This window comes from Dermochelys coriacea, chromosome 27 (assembly GCF_009764565.3).
Source record: "Dermochelys coriacea isolate rDerCor1 chromosome 27, rDerCor1.pri.v4, whole genome shotgun sequence".
Lineage (NCBI taxonomy): Eukaryota > Metazoa > Chordata > Testudines > Dermochelyidae > Dermochelys > Dermochelys coriacea.
Window position 1 is genome coordinate 13,091,375 of NC_050094.1, and position 15,797 is coordinate 13,107,171.

At 50.5% G+C, this 15,797-nt stretch overlaps 1 protein-coding gene across 6 annotated transcripts in view; it reads right to left on the minus strand.

Moving 5' to 3' along the window:
• Positions 1–12,323: 12,323 nt before the first annotated feature.
• The window catches only part of MED24 (mediator complex subunit 24), a 34,917-nt gene continuing 31,443 nt past the window's right edge, over positions 12,324–15,797 (minus strand). For all 6 annotated transcript variants that reach the window (XM_038385447.2, XM_043503323.1, XM_043503322.1 and 3 more), the window contains 2 exons: positions 15,274–15,422; positions 12,324–14,396 (listed from right to left, as the gene is read on the minus strand). In XM_038385447.2, coding sequence (XP_038241375.1) covers positions 14,280–14,396; positions 15,274–15,422 — 266 coding nt within the window. In that variant the 3' untranslated portion in view covers positions 12,324–14,279. The remainder of the gene's footprint in view (positions 14,397–15,273; positions 15,423–15,797) is intronic.

Genomic DNA, 15,797 nt, shown 5'->3' on the forward strand with positions numbered 1-15,797 from the left:
TCTTGAATGGTTGGAGTTTAATTAAAAAGAACAAATGCAAGATCTTCATTGACAAATTCTGGAGTTTTGCCTATTAGCTTGGTCAAATGCCCAGCAGAGGGGAATATTTTGTAATTGTCTTGAACTAGTTTATATTTCAATGTGTTCTATTTATTATTGTGGCTGCGCTTTGGCTCAGACCAAACAGATTTGTATTTTTATTTAAAAACAGAGAAATAAACATATTTTGGTACTTTCTAAAGCACGTGTTTGGCTGAATGTATCAAGAGGCGGGGATCCTAAGCGCTAGCATGTTTAACCAGACATAAACCAGTCCCTTATGTAGGATGACAGCAGAGAGACCCCCCACGCGGTTAGTTAATAGCTTTCTTTACTTGTCCAAAGTGCTCAGCTTCATGCCAGCCCATCCAGCCCACGTGCCTGCAGCCGGATATGGCCCAGCCATAGAAAATTAATCTAATGTTAAACACAAGAGATGCAAGGCCTTTTCGAAGGTCAAAGCCATTTAACTCTTCAGCCCATTACAGAGCTAGATGGGGATTTTCAAAGGAGACAAAGGGAGTTGGTGCCAGCCCCCAATGGGATTTTGGCACCGAATATCTCCAGCTCGCTCTCTGTATCTGGAGTGGGTGCTCCCATGGCTCCATCTTATCACAGCGTGGGAAAGGCAGAGCTCTGGGCCAAGGACCTAGGGGTGAAGCGTGGGAGCAGGGCTCTCTCATGTCCAGCCAGGGTAGAGAGGGTGCTGGTCTCATTCCCATCACCCACCAACTGTACTGGCACAGCGCTCAGTTAACCGGTCTCAGGACAGTGGGTTCACCTGGCTGGGATTGACGGGTTCAAACCTGATGCTCCAGGCATTCTGCCCCCCACTCTTCCCAAAAGTGGGTGACGGAGGCTGATCAGAGGGAGCAGTCGATATCTGGATAGCGACAGAGTGGGGGAGGCCGTGAAGGGCCTTGACAATGAGGACAAGCAGCGATTGTTTGATGTGATAGAGAAGGGGAAGCCAGGGTGGGATGCAAAGAGAGGGGAGACACGGTCAAAGCAATGGGCGAGGAGAACGATCATCGCAGCAGCACTCGGACTGGATACGAGTGGGACCAGACCCGGGTTGCCTGGGGAAGCCCTCACTGGAAATGCCACAGTCAGGGCAAGTTGCAAAAGGGAGAACCGATACTCACAAGACTGGTGGTTAACACTGACGTTAAACTCCCCGACCACTCACAAACTGTGCTTCTGATCCCCCACACTGGTTATCAAGAAGCAAAAAAGAACTCACACAAGCCTCCTTTATGGCATTCCAGTTCTCTGGGTCCCAGTCAGCACCTAGCTCCAGTACAGAGAGAAGTTATTTAAAAAACTCTGCTCACATATACAAAATGTTCTTCTGACCCCAAAGGGTCACCACGTCACCAGGTCAGTAGAGGTTTGGATCTTACCCAAAATACCAGGCTGCCAGCCAATCCTTTAGTGTCTAAAACTAAAGATTTATTATAAAGAAAAAAGAAGAAGAGAGACATTAAATGGTAAAACAGTCACATACACACAAAGACTTCAGAGTCCATAGAGCAGGTTCTTAGCAGTACTGGTGAGTTTGCTGGCTTGAAATTCCCCCTAGAACCCATCCACAGCTTGGATGGGCCATTCAGTCCTTTGTTCAGAGCTTCAGTTTGTAGAAAGGTTACTCCAGAGGTAAGAAGCAGGAGTGAAGACAAAATGAAGAAGATGCAAATGCCTTTTACAGTCTTTTGCCAGTCTGATTTCCTTTGTTCCAAATACAAGCTGCCCAGCACATGGCTTGGAAGCCTTACAGTTCTGTCCGTGGGCATGCCCCTCTCAATGGGTCAGCTGTATAGCTGATGGTCCTTAATGGACCACCAAGCAGGCTCGGACGTGCTGATGCTAAACTGCCTGGGGGGGTCACTCAGAAGCATAGCACAAGTTTTGAAATACATCCATGTGTCTAACCCACAATACAACGGTGATACAAACACATAAATGAGATTATCACATCTGGCAAATGATAACATTTCTGCAGATATCTTACATGGCGTATCTCTCTGCAATTTTACAATACTGGTATTCATAATATCCTAAAGTATCCTCCAGATTCCGTACAGCATCGCACAAGGCGTTCCCCTAATCTCCGCTCAGTGCAATCAGAGCCAGACAATCCGGCGACTCGAGATCTGAATCAGAAGCCATCAAAATATAACAGGACAAGCTGGTCTATGCCCCCCAGGGGGTCTGCTTCCCAAACCAGACCCAGAGACACTCCCACTGAGTGCAGGTATGGCAAGTGACCTGGCCTCCGCCCCCAATCCCACCTCCTGAGGGCAGAATGATTGCACCTAAAAAATCACCTGCTAAGGACAAAAGACCATCCCCTGCAACATGCATAATTGCTGGATTAACCTCTCTGGGGCTGAAAACGGCCATCAGGGGACTGGCAGGCTGATCTGGAACAATGTCCTATTCTGCAGCTTGGCTCAAACCCTAAATAAATAATCAACATCACCAACCCCACTGTGCAAAAGTCTTGAACCAGCCCTGGCACCAGAAGAATTGGTTTAAAAATTATGAGGTTTTTTTTTTTTTTTTTAAAGAATATAGCACATGCAGTTCTTTTTAATTTACCTTCTGTTTTTTAATCTCTAGGTTGCACTCGGATCATGTGTGCAAGCTGCTCTCCTCAACCACAACAGCTGGAGGACTTGGGCCCAGACATTAGAAACCTGTGAGCGTTTGGACTTTTGACTCTTAAAAAAAAAAGTGAGGCTCTCCCATGGTCTCTCATCTTCAAGGACCGGGACTTTAAGTGAAACCCCGAACGTTGGGTGAGTGGGCACCACTGCAGTTTAATCACAATGCCTAGCTCCTGGGCTGCCCTTTCCCCCTATACATCCCAAAGCACGTCACAAAAGCAGAGTCAGGATCATTAACCCCATTTTTATAGATGGGGCAACTGAGGCACAAAGGGGGGGGAACACACACGTTAAGAGACTTTCAGATGGTAAACTCCTCAGAGCAAGGACCATCCTTACCTTTCACTCCATCCCATCCCCCAACCCACCATTGGAACTCACTGCTGCAAACACTTGACACCCCACCACGCAGAGGGGCTTTGGTCTCTCGGGATGCTGCACAGTTAGGCTGGGCAGCAAACAGGCCTCCCCAGCGATTTCTGCTCCCCCTTGAGCTCCTCAGCAGGAGCTCTGCCTTGGGGGCTTCTGGCCTCAGTGCAGTGTTAAACCAATGGGGCTGCGGCTGCAGGGGATTAAACTATTACAAAGGCCAAAGAAGTCAGCAGAGTGGGAAGACCCAGAGCAAGAGCCAGGGGATGATCAAGAGGGAAATGGTATCAGGGCCAGGCTGCTGCCCAGCTATGTAGATCCCAGTTCCCTCAGGAAGGTCGCCCTGATGTACATCTAACAGAGGCAAGAGGGTTTTCCCCCTGGGAAGCCAGAAAACTTTCCACTATTGCTATACTCCTGCCTGACTATCAGCTCAAGATAAAAGGAAGAGGGGGACTCCCCTGTCATTATTCACCAACTCCCAGCTGTTCTGAGAGCTCAGAGAGAGCACAGGGCTGATTTCTAATGGCCCAGAATAAATACAGACTCTCTTGTACAGTCTGGACTGCCTCCTCTCCCCCAGGGACAGCCAGTGGTGGGGATGCAGATAAGGGGATTGCTCCTCTGTCTAAGCCTGAGATCACATTTGCATTTGAATCTGAAGCAGATCTTCCAGGGTAAGTACCCCCAGGCCTAATGCTAATAGAGGTTAAGGCCAGGAGGAGCCAGTAGGTCTCCCCTAGTAGGACCTGCTTCAAACGGTTACCCTGCCCTGAGCCCAATCACTTGTGTTTGGCTAAAGCATCTCTTCCAGAAAGGCAGCCAGGGCTGGACTCACTGAACGGAGCCATCCGCCACGGGAATCGGGACAAGTGATGCAGAAAATGCGGCTACGCCAACGAGACGCTTCCCCAACTCCCGTGTAGCTGCAAGCCCCATTCGAGAGCTTGGCAGTTGCAAACACAATGCCATCCAAGACCCACCTGGCCCGCGCCATCCCACCACCCGTGGGGAAGGTCACCATAAACTCCACCATCCCCGGAACCAACAGCCAACTGCAACCAGACATCATCATCACCAACGAGGACCAGAAGAAGAACAGGACCCCGGCCTTCCATGATGCCTGAGCTCGGAAGGTGGAGAAATATGCCCCTCTGGCCAAAACCTTGAGAGCTAAGGGTTACCAGATCCAGAGACACGCACTGATCATTGGAGCCTTAGGTGCCTGGGTCCCCAGTGACAAGCGAGTGCTGAGAGAATGCGGAATCGGTTAACGCTTCGCTCAGCTGATGCAGCAACTCATAGTGTCGGACGCCATCAGGTGGTCAAGGGACATCTACACAGAACACATCAACAGACATTGGCAATACCAGGAGGGATGAGCTGGAGGCCGATGAGACGCGCAGTCAGGAAAGTAACAAATACTTCCTCATGGATTGTATTTTCTAAATGGACAACCAACCTAATTCTCAGTTACTGAGGGATAATCTCCACTCATTGATATATTTTGCTTTCCACAACCAAATCTCTGTACAACTTTTCATGAGTGATGTACCCGAGTATTCGGATTCTAATATCTAAACTGTATTGTTAAATCTATTCACCTACATTTGGGCTATTGCTGATTATGTACTCTATGTATCATATGACTTTTAAAAAAGTAACGTTGTATTTGTGGATAATCTAAGCACTATACCCAGATGTACAGACACCTCTTTCCCCAACCTGTGTATTATACACTTTTTTTAACATTAGCTTTAATAACATTTTGAAATCTAAACCCAGAGTCATGCTCTTCCAGGAATCCGCAGGTGCCTAAAATGGCTGAGCACCTACACTGTGGCAGTGAAAGTTCCCAGCTACCTTTCTGCCTCTGACTATGTGCTCTGCAGCCCACCCCAGATAAGCCCCAGAGTGACACTCAAACCAGGGGAGGATGGGTGTTCACCTAGCTCCCCTCCAGGCCAGACCCAGTGAGCATGCACCAAGCTCACAGAGCGGATGAGACCCCTGGGGTGAGCTTACACACACCAGGTAGTAGTGGCAGCAGGAGCAGCTGCCACCCAGTGGTTAGGTACTCAGCTGGGATGTGGGAGACCCCTGGTTCAGGTCCCCCCTCACCCAAGGGGAGAAGCCATTCGAACTGGGCTCTGCCACCTCTCAGGTGAATGCCCCAACAACGGGTCGAGGGGATCGTCTGGTGCAGGGCTCCTTCACAGCCTGCTGTTGGAGCTGTTCCACTTCGGATAATCAATAATAAAAAGCCACTGCAGGAGAGGGATTGAATGCTGGGTCCCCCACCTCCCAGGGGAGTGCTCCAAGCACCAGACTCTAGTTTGCACCTGCTCTTCCTGGGCCAATGACCCGGTCACCAGTTATCCAGAGGGGAACAGCTTCCCCAGGACAGATGGTTGGACCTGGACATCGGCTAAGCTGGCACAAGTCCACCCAGCTTGCCCCGACCTTGCAAGCTGGTGCTTTCCCAGGTAATCCTAGTGGAGTCACTCGTCCACTTCTCAGCTGTGCCACACCAAGGGAACGCTGACTCTCTTCTCTAGCAAGCGAGCACAACTACAAAGAGGGGAATAACTGGCTGGGCAGTTGTTCCGCTGAAAAGGATCCGGGGCTTACAGGGAAGTGCAAACTGAACATGAGTCAGTAGTGTGATACAGCTGTGAAAAAGGTTAGTCTCAGTCTGAGGTGCATCAACACAAGTGTCAGAGGGAAGACACAGGAGGTGATTGTCCTGCTCTACTCAGCTCTGGTGAGGCCTCAGCTGGAGTCCTGGGTCCAGTTCTGAGTGCCACGTTTTTAAGAAAACTGGGGAGAGTCCAGAGGAGAGCAACGAAAATGATGAAAGGTTTAGAAAACCTGACCTATGAGGAAAGGTTAAAAAACCAGGCACCTTTAGTCTTGAGAAAAGATGACTGAGGAGGACCTGATCAGTCTGCAGATATGATCATGGCTGATATAAAGAGGATGGTAGTAATCAATTATTCTCCATGTCCACTGAAGGTAGGACAAGTAACAGGATTAATCTGATGGATTTCCTCAGTGAGCGTGTTCCAATCTGCAGCAGGGAGATTTAGGTGAGATATTAGGAAAAACTTCCTAACTCTCAGGGTAGCTAAGCTCTGGAACAGGCTTCCCAGGGAGATTGTGGAATCCCCATCACTGGAGGTTTTTAAGAACAGACTGAACAAACATCTGTCAGGGATGGTCTGGGTTCACTTGGTCCCACCTCAGCACAGAGGGCTGGACTTAATGACCTCTTGAGGTCCCTTCCCGCTATTTCTGTGACGTTAGTGAACTACTGAGGAATAGAGAGGTTTCAGAGTAGCAGCCGTGTTAGTCTGTATTCACAAAAAGAAAAGGAGTACTTGTGGCACCTTAGAGACTAACAAATTATTAGACCATAAGCTTTCGTGGGCTATAGCCCACTTCATCGGATGCATAGAATGGAACATATAGTAAGATTATGTACATACATACATATACATACATACACACACACACACACAGAAGTTACCATACAAACTGTGAGAGGCTAATTAGTTAAGATGAGCTGCTATTAGCAGGAGAAAAAAACTTTTGTAGTGATAATCAAGATGGCCCATTTAGACAGTTGACAAGAAGGTGTGAGGATACTTAACTTAGGGAAATAGATTCAATATGTGTAATGACCCAGCCACTCCCAGACTCTATTCAAACCTAAGTTAATGGTATCTAGGTTGCATATTATATATATACACACACACACAGGTTTCAGAGTAGCAGCCGTGTTAGTCTGTATTCGCAAAAAGAAAAGGAGTACTTGTGGCACCTTAGAGACTAACAAATTTATTTGAGCATAAGCTTTCGTGAGCTACAGCTCACTTCATCGGATGCATTTGGTGGAAAATACACACACACACACACTCTCTCTCTCTCTCTCTCTCTCTGAGGAATACTGATGCAAACAGGAGGCAGGAAACATTTCTGCAGAAGAAATTCAGCCCCCAGCCCTGTTCCTGTGCTACCGCAGCCCTTCCAGTCGATTGCTACATCTCTCTCAGAAGCCTCCCACAAGCCCCTTTAGCATCAGTCAGCCACAGTGAGCACAAGTTGCCAGGTCAGCACTACAGCACAGACTCTACCGCCTGGGCTAAAGGAGTAACTCCATTTGCAGGCAGCAGCCGCAAACTGGTGTCCTCAGGGAACACAGTCATGCGGGGAGGGACATAACCTTAGGACTACTCACAGCTCTACCATGTGGCTCCTTAAAACTGCAGGGGGTAAGGCGTGGCCTGGTTTCAGACAATGAAATTTACGAAGTAACCCACCAACGGGTTGTGCCCTGGCCCTCTCCTCTGCTGTCAGTTTCAATTTCGGGCACATCACGGGTTGGCATGACGTGGGGTGACTCCAGCCCAGCACAAATTCCTCTTTCACTACTGCTTTGAGGGGGATTTATTTCAGGAGTGGGCCGGACTAGTATTGTGGGCACAGACCGTCGCTCTTCATCAGCGGATATTCAAGCACTTCAACAAAGGTGGTCACGATATTTATCCCGATTTTACAGACGGGGAAACTGAGGCAGGGGATGTCTGGGTTGCCAGGTACCTTACCGACTCACTTGCATAGCTTGTGCTAAGTCACTCCTGCTCTCTAGGCCTAGCTTTCTCATGTTAGCACACACACATAAGCTGCATCACTCTCAACAACCAGCAGCTGTCCTGTGAGACAGTCAGTCCAAGGTAACATTACATGTTACCCCTCACCTCACTAGGACAAGATCCGTTGCCTTGCAACAGCTGGTACCAACAGTGGTGACTGGCCCCCAGGCCCATGTGATATAGTTTCCCTAACCTTAACTAACACAAATCACAATGCCACATGGTGATTTTACTCCAGGGGGAGATCCCCCACAGTGGACTGTGGTTTTCACCACAGAAAACCTTTCCAGTCCCACCAACAATGATCAACCTGGCCTGAAATAAGTTCACTCCCCAGCCTGACAAAACACTGGTCACTCTGACTGGGGTTAGCACTACCACAGGCGTGGAGCGGGCTCCCCAGAAGAGACATGGACGGCCCTCTTGCATCACTTTATGATGGCATTGACTCCGAGTTGACATCTCTTCCTCATTCTGCTCCTGCGGTATTTTGTAGTTACGGTTCTCTCCCCCAGTTCCCTAGATTACAACAGCAGCTACTTTCCCAGCTACCAGAAACACTTCCCCTCGTCCTGTGACATTGTCACAGCCTCCCCCAGATACCCCTGCTGTAGGTGTTAGGTGGGGAGCATGACACAGGGGGAGTGATGCAAGAGTCTCTATCATTCACTGTCCCATGAGCAAAGGGTTTCTTTTTTTTTTTTTTTTTTTTTTTTTTAAATACCCCCCACCCCACGCCCTCATAATTTTCCAAATCCAGTCAACCCTAGTGGGTTGGGGGAAATCAGCTCAGAGAACTGGAACATCCCTGTGGGGCCCTCTAAACCATCCCTTGCTGCTGTGGCAAGATGGATTTCCTCAGTGAGTGTGTTCCACTACTTTGTTCAAAGTCGTTTTTAAATGTCCCAAGCGCTGGGGTTCCCACCCCCTTGCTGGGGGAGACGATCCCATCTCACTGCCTGGACAATATCGTTGAGGTGCCTTTGGCCAAAGCTCTTTTGGGGCTTGTCTCACACACAAGCTTTAGGAGACAAAGATACAACAAGCTCATTCATTCATCCCCCCACTCCCACCCTCCCCACTTATCAGCATTTATGGGAAACCTGTTCTCCAAACCCTGCTCCCTTCCTGTAAGGAAAAGCCGGCCGCTTGAGGAAAGCACGGCTGGGACTGCCCCGTTTTGGGCGGCTCTGGAAGCCCTTCCAAAGCAGGGCAAACATTTGCAAAACTGGTGAAGGTTGGGCTGGTGGCAGGAGACGTGTGCAGGGGCAGTCAGAAGTTTGATTTGCCGCAACGATAACGGGTCATAAAAGGGGATGCCAGGCAGGGTTATGTAGAAAGCCGCCACCCTAGAGGAGGGAATGGCCTCTGTCAATAGCCCAGAGCAAATGCTTTAGAGGAAGCCATAAAAACTCACAATGAATCTGCCTGTGCAACTCTGGGCTATCCACAGTAACTGTTTGCTCCCACCAAGCCCTAAAACAGGAACAATGGGTCTCGTTCCTCTCCTGGCTCCTGTCTCTCAAGATGCTATGCTGAGCCACTCCTGTCTAATTTAAAAGGTGCTGAAGATAATCTCCTGCAGCAGGGAGTTGTACATTACCCAAGAGCAGTGCCTGTTACTCTTGTATCACAGGAAGAAGAGTAGCAGCCGGGGGGGGGGGGTCGGTCCTGTTCCCACTCCACCCCCCAGGCTCCAGGAATGACTATGCCATCATTACAGCCACATGCCAATGAGCCCTATCACCCATTTCGCAGCCCTCTCGCCCATCTCTTCGCTTCGCTACATCAGCTGGCAGCAGTCTTGCTCAACCGCTACAAGCACCCCAACGACTTGAAAGCCACGGCAGGTGATTTACGAGCCCCCTTTACTGCCGCCCCTCCCCTTCTGAAAAAAAGAGGGTGGGGTGAATCGCTCCACGTTACATAATGAGGTTACATCAGCACTGAGCTCGTTATCGCTGCTCCCTTAAATCCACTTGGCGAAGCCTGCAGACAACGGCCCAGCCTTGCTGCTATACACAGTGGAGCTGGCTGGGCTGTGAACCCTGTGTCCCAACTCTCCCTTTATCTTTACTTGTCAGCCACAGACTCTCCTACCCGGACACAGTGTTTTTCCCCATCGCACAATGACCGTTGGCCAGCGGGTGGGTCCATGTGACAGCCAATCAGGAAGGAAATGCTCATCAGGCTTCTAGGACATGGTGCTCCCTTACCCAACCCCATAGGAGGCCAGAGAGTGTCTCAAGGAAGCTCTTGAGGGGACTCTTTAGCCAGCCACTCTAAGGGCCAACACAGAATCCCAGGTGATGGCAAGACGCCCACTGCTTTCAAAGGCAGCTTTTCTGCGAGAACAGTTGCACTGGTTCCCTAAGCACAAACGACCATTCCCGTTTAGAAGTGGGCAAACCTCCCGTGGATTGGTGAACTCTCGGGGCACGCTGCCTGCTAGGGGTCGCATGTGTGGAGCAGAGCAGGGACCAAGGCCAAAGCAAACTGTGCTGGTGAGAAGCCCCTTGGTCTCCACGCCCCGCAATCTCTCTGCTCGGCGAGGCCAATTCCAAGACAGGAGTTGAATTTCCAAAGCAGGGCTGCGTCAGGGGCACGTTCCATTCCGGGCTGTGCTGCTTCAGCAATGGCTCACTGCCTGAATCAGACGTGTGCATGAATCACGGGCGGTGTTCAGCAAGGAATCCCAATGGACATTTCCCAGCAGAAATTTCTGTGCATCCTTTTTAATGGAATTGCTTAGCGGTGAATCCACTCTCTGGGCACGTTGCATGGACATAGCCAGAGTAAGAAAGATTGCTTTGCGTGGAAAGGTCCATACGGCAGGTTCCAGAATAGGGGTCCACCCTTCTCAGCTGTGCTACAACCCCCGAGGACAAACTAGAACGACAGATCCAGGCAAATGGACGAATTCGGAGACTCCACTCATGGCACTGATATCTTTGGCCTGTTCGCTCCAGCTGTGACCAGGAGTGGAGATCATTAGGTAGAGAGCTTACAAGAGTCAGGTTAAAAGAAAAGGAGTACTTGTGGCACCTTAGAGACTAACAAATTTATTTGAGCATAAGCTTTCGTGAGCTACAGCTCACTTCATCGGATGTGTTTGGTGCATTTTCCACCAAACGCATCCGATGAAGTGAGCTGTAGCTCACAAAAGCTTATGCTCAAATAAATTTGTTAGTCTCTAAGGTGCCACAAGTACTCCTTTTTTTTTTGCTAATACAGACTAACACGGCTGCTACTCTGAAGAGAGTCAGGTTGTGCACTGAGCTAGCCCCTAGGTACTCTTCCCAAAGATGACAATGCTGATAAGTGCCAGAACTGCCACCTCGATAGGGAGAGTCTCTCGCTGCAAATCTGCCACCCATCTGACCAGCAAATGGCTGCAGAGGGCACGGAGTCCGCCAACCTCCCCCACCTTGGGTAACACTGCCCAGCCAGCCAGGTGTTAACATTTCACTTCCCCACTCAACAAGCAGTAGCTAGTCAGTTTCAGAGCCAGGATACTAGTGAGAAGGACCAGCGATCTGACACAATAAGACAAGATTTCTGGGTAAAAGACCAATTAACACAGCAGAGATTTGTACAAATTCGCCAGAGGGGAATCTAATAGACCCTCCCCGAGCCTAGAGATTTTCCCCAATCCCAGCCATCAATGTTTGCATTGGGGCAGCCACTAGATGTGGACAAGGACTGGCACAATTTGCACCACAGCAGCTCACTCCAGTTTCAAGCAGGGGTCAATGGTGTCTTTATCTGGCTGGAATTGGGCAGAGAGCCCCGTGTCAGGATAGCCACACGGCAAGCTCCACTGTGCACTTGAAATGGGATGGATCAGAGCTTGAGGACAGAGGGAACTTAAGGGGAAGGGCCCAGTTACTGAGAGGCTAACAGGGAAAGCCAAGTGTTAATACTAAAGGAGCCCCTCAGCGACTATTCTTTTCACTTTCCTGTCTCGAGCAAATCACGTGTGCGAAGAAAAGACACACCAGCAAAACCTCAGCCAAGCCAACCGCTCCCACTCAGCCTGTGGGCGATACGATAATACGCCAGGCAACTCAGCACGGTTGCAGTCTGACCAAGCCCAGGGCTGGGCGATTAAAAGGAGCTGTGAGCGATTTACTCCAGGCAAACGACTACCCGGAATCAAATCTCTGTTCTCACGCCAGCACTGACAAGGGAGTGCTGTAACAAAAGGACCTTACAATTACTCGTATGCTTGATCCGGGGGTTCATCCACACGAGCCACTGTCATGCTCACTCAGTCACAGGGATTTCCTAGGACAGCTCAGTCCAGCATCCCTGACTGCCACCGCGAGTCAGCTGGACACTGACCCCATAAAGCAACACATGCAGTGGTTATCAGAAGCACTCTCCCCAGGCAGGCTCACATTACATTTCAGAGGGTGCTCTGGCTTCCAAGCACTTGTCAGAGCTGAGGGGAAGTCCGTTGATATCCCTGGGAGCTGTAGGCAGTTTTGGGGGCTCTACCTCACTCTAAGGAGAGAACAGGATCTATGCATAGAGTGGTATTTTTATTTTTAAAATCGATCTTGTATGCAAGAGTCATGAACCGCAGATCTGAAAGCAAAAGGGATCGATAAAGTATAAATCTATTGGACATAAAACAGAGTCCAAAGGGAATTACAGATAATACAGATTGAGATAATGCTGCTGCCTCTGGGATGGAACGCTGGGCAAGGCTTCAGCAAGTGCAAGAATCCTTTCGTCTTGCAAGCAATGTTGGTTTCCTCTGGTTGGGGAAGACAAGCTCCAGACTCCCCTACATTAAGGTTGCATTAAACCATTCTACCCCGCTTTCCCGTCGTGATGCATTCCACCAGGAGAGGGGAATGGGCAGATTTTGGGCTGGCTTCATGAACAGCTGGGAAAAGCAGGCAAGAGCTGCTGCACAATAAGGCTGCGTTACAGGAAGGGGGAGAAAAGCACCAGGCTGAATTGAGAGAGAAGGAACATTTGAAAGTTGTAGGGTACACTTGCTCTTCAGTATACTGTACCTCAGAACCGCTAGTTCCTTCCTCTGCTTGGCGACAGGAGAGAAATGCCACAGAAAATGATCTGCTCTCGGGGGGTTTATTGTAGGTTTATTCAAGCCCAGGAGAAGAATCATTAGACATGGTACAAGTCAGTTGTAGCACACACAGGTATCTTACAGGGTGTCAGAAATACACTGGCCAGCAGAAAGGAATGAGCGTTTCAACCTATGAAGGCGTGATAGAAAATTCCATGCTGAAATTCCCCCTCTGGCATCACATGGGATGAACCATCGTTGCCCACAGACTTGAACTCAGCTTGCATCAGGTGGCAGAAGTGAATTTGGTTCATCTCTGCCCAGGTCTCAGTGAGGGCATGTATTGCGGAGCGCCGCAGTGATATCTGGACTGATTGGCAGCACCTGCTCAGGACAGGCCTGGGACAGGGGCTGCAGCAGATCAGGCTGAGGAGCATCAGCAGAGCTGGGTGGGGGAAGCGGGCACAGCAACGAGGTGGCTCCAAGCCATCATATTACTTGCAGTCCTGCACAAGCACTAAGTGCCACCACTTCCCCCTGCGACAGAAGTGCAGTATCTGCCCTCCCTTGCACTGTTCTAGCTGCTTATCTTAGCAAAACTTAGGAATTGTCTGCTGCAACATTTTGACTGCAGAGCCATGGCAGCTGCAAAGTTTGAAGACTCCCAAATCAGCAGAGGATCATGCCAGAGAAGGCTACAGAAGAAATCACCACAACACCCCCTTTTTATCTAGCAAAAATAGTTATGCCTCCCCTATAGATTTAAAAATACCACTGCAGAAACCCCTGGGATCTGTAACTCGCAGCAGGTGCCACCTTTGCTATCGACAAGACGTCGTGTGGCTGTTGTTCAGTTGGGTATTTGGAGATGAAGGCCCATGACACATTTGTTTCAGAATCACCAGTCCATGGATGAAGCAGATAAAGCTGCACGTGCTGGAGGCAAAAAGGCGTTGTGCAGCTGTGGGGTCCCCGGAGCCATTCTTCAGCTCCGGTTCCCGTGTCCAGGACTCAGTTGCAACTCCGCAGATCCAACAGCAAGTGGTGAAATATACGAGCTACTGCGCCCCCAGGGAAACCATCAGTCTCTCGAGATGCCACGTCTTGGCACAAAGGCTATTAGGAAAGTCCCAAGCATCTGGGCTTTATGAGAATAAAAAAACCTAGGTCTTAAAATATTAGGAAAAAAGATCCAAGAACAGCCAACAGCATGCGGCACCAGCAGACGATAGGGAACCACAACCCCACATGGGCTGGAAAGAACGGTACCTCCAAAATGCCTAGCGCTGGGGAAAGCTGCTTCTCCAGCCACCCAGGCTGTTCCTGGGAGTGAGGCACTGCTAGACTCAGGGTCCACTGGTGACTCGGAGTCTGCTCCACGGCAGTGGTGTCCCCCTGGCATGGAGAACAGGCAGGGTCCATGCAGCCAGAGATGATCCATTGTCAGCTCCCCTGGCTTCTGTCCCACCTTCCCCTCACCCAGCATCGCAGAAGGGGGAGCCGTGTTCACAAAGCGGCAATGGCCTTGGCAGCGACCCGGCGACCCAGAGGCAAGCTGAGATCTGTGATGGCCAGGACAATTTTGGGACTGGACATGGTGGACACTTTCACCAGCTCTGACACCTGCCCAGAGAGAGAGGGGAGGAGAAAAATGGATGACTGAAGGCAGCGTTGGATGTGCCGGTGGTCTAGAGAGAGGGCTCAGAATAGCACATGCAAAAGCTACCAGCATGCAGGTCATCTGAGCCAGACAGTGGGACATGAGCCAGGCTAGTAAAGGGAGGTGACCCTGCTGCCAGTGGGTTAAGATACAGGAGTCTGAGCCCAAAGACGACCTCGCTGCAACTCCTGCGGCTAGAGGCAACTTATGGGGCTGCTCTTCGGTGCTAGCAAATCAGGTACCCACAATAACAGCGATGCTTTGCCCATCTCTAGAGAGTCCAATCAGAGGATCTCAATGCACTTTGTGCCTCACAACCCCCTGCAAAGCGGGGATTAACCCCATTGTTCAGAAGGGGAAACTGAGGCACGGGAGTAGGCATGCTAGGTGCCCAAGGTCACACAACGAATCAATGGTAAAGCTGAGAACACAAGACCAACTTTGTCTCAGGCAACGGGACCGAGCTGCTATAACAACCGAGCCTTCTCTGTTAGGCCGAGGCCCAGATACTGGCCGGAGACCCTGCCCCATATAACTGGCTTCCCTGAGTCAGTCCAACACTAGCAATCACCCAAGTTGCCCACAGTGTACATTACTGACCCTCCAACCTCCACTCCATCACGGTGAGGAGTTATAGGTCTGACCAGGCCTTACGTTGTGCCAAGCTGGGATGACGAGCAAGCAGGCTCCAGAGGCAAGTGGCCTGACCCCAGATCGCTGGGAGTTCCATGCCACAGCAGGGCCAGGCCCGGGCACTGCAGAGTGAAGCCCATGGGTCTGCCACACGGGGGGCTGGGTCAGAGTTCTCAGCAGGGGCGGTGGAGCAGGAGCAGGACTCACCATTGTGAAGGGCATGAACTGCAGGATGCTGCCGCGGCTGCCCTGCTCCAAGCAGTCCACGCACTCCTCCATGAACCACTGGACGAACTGGGTGTGTGTGCCAGCTGTCTTGGCTCCCAGGATAGAAGAGATCAGCAGGAAGAGGTTTGCTGGAGAGGAGGGGAAACAGACGAGTATTTGTAGCCTCAGGATCAGCTCAGGATTGGCAAAGGGCTGGGCGGTGCCTTCAGCACCTGGGGACTGGGGTCTCCTACCAAGGGGCTGGGGTGCACCATGCTCACCCGCTCATGGACACCTGCTGTATCAGGGCACCTGACTCTGCCAGGCTGCTCAAGAGGAGTCAGCACCAGAAGGGCTTTACAGCAGAAAACGTACCCAACCCCTGCGTTAAGGAGACCAGCCAGTGCTCTGCTGCCACCGGTGGGAAGGGATCCATGCTGCGAGCCTGCCACACAGGGACGCAAGCCAGGTCCACACCGAGGGGAATCAACAGGAGCAGTGACTACGAAAGCAAAGCCAGTTCA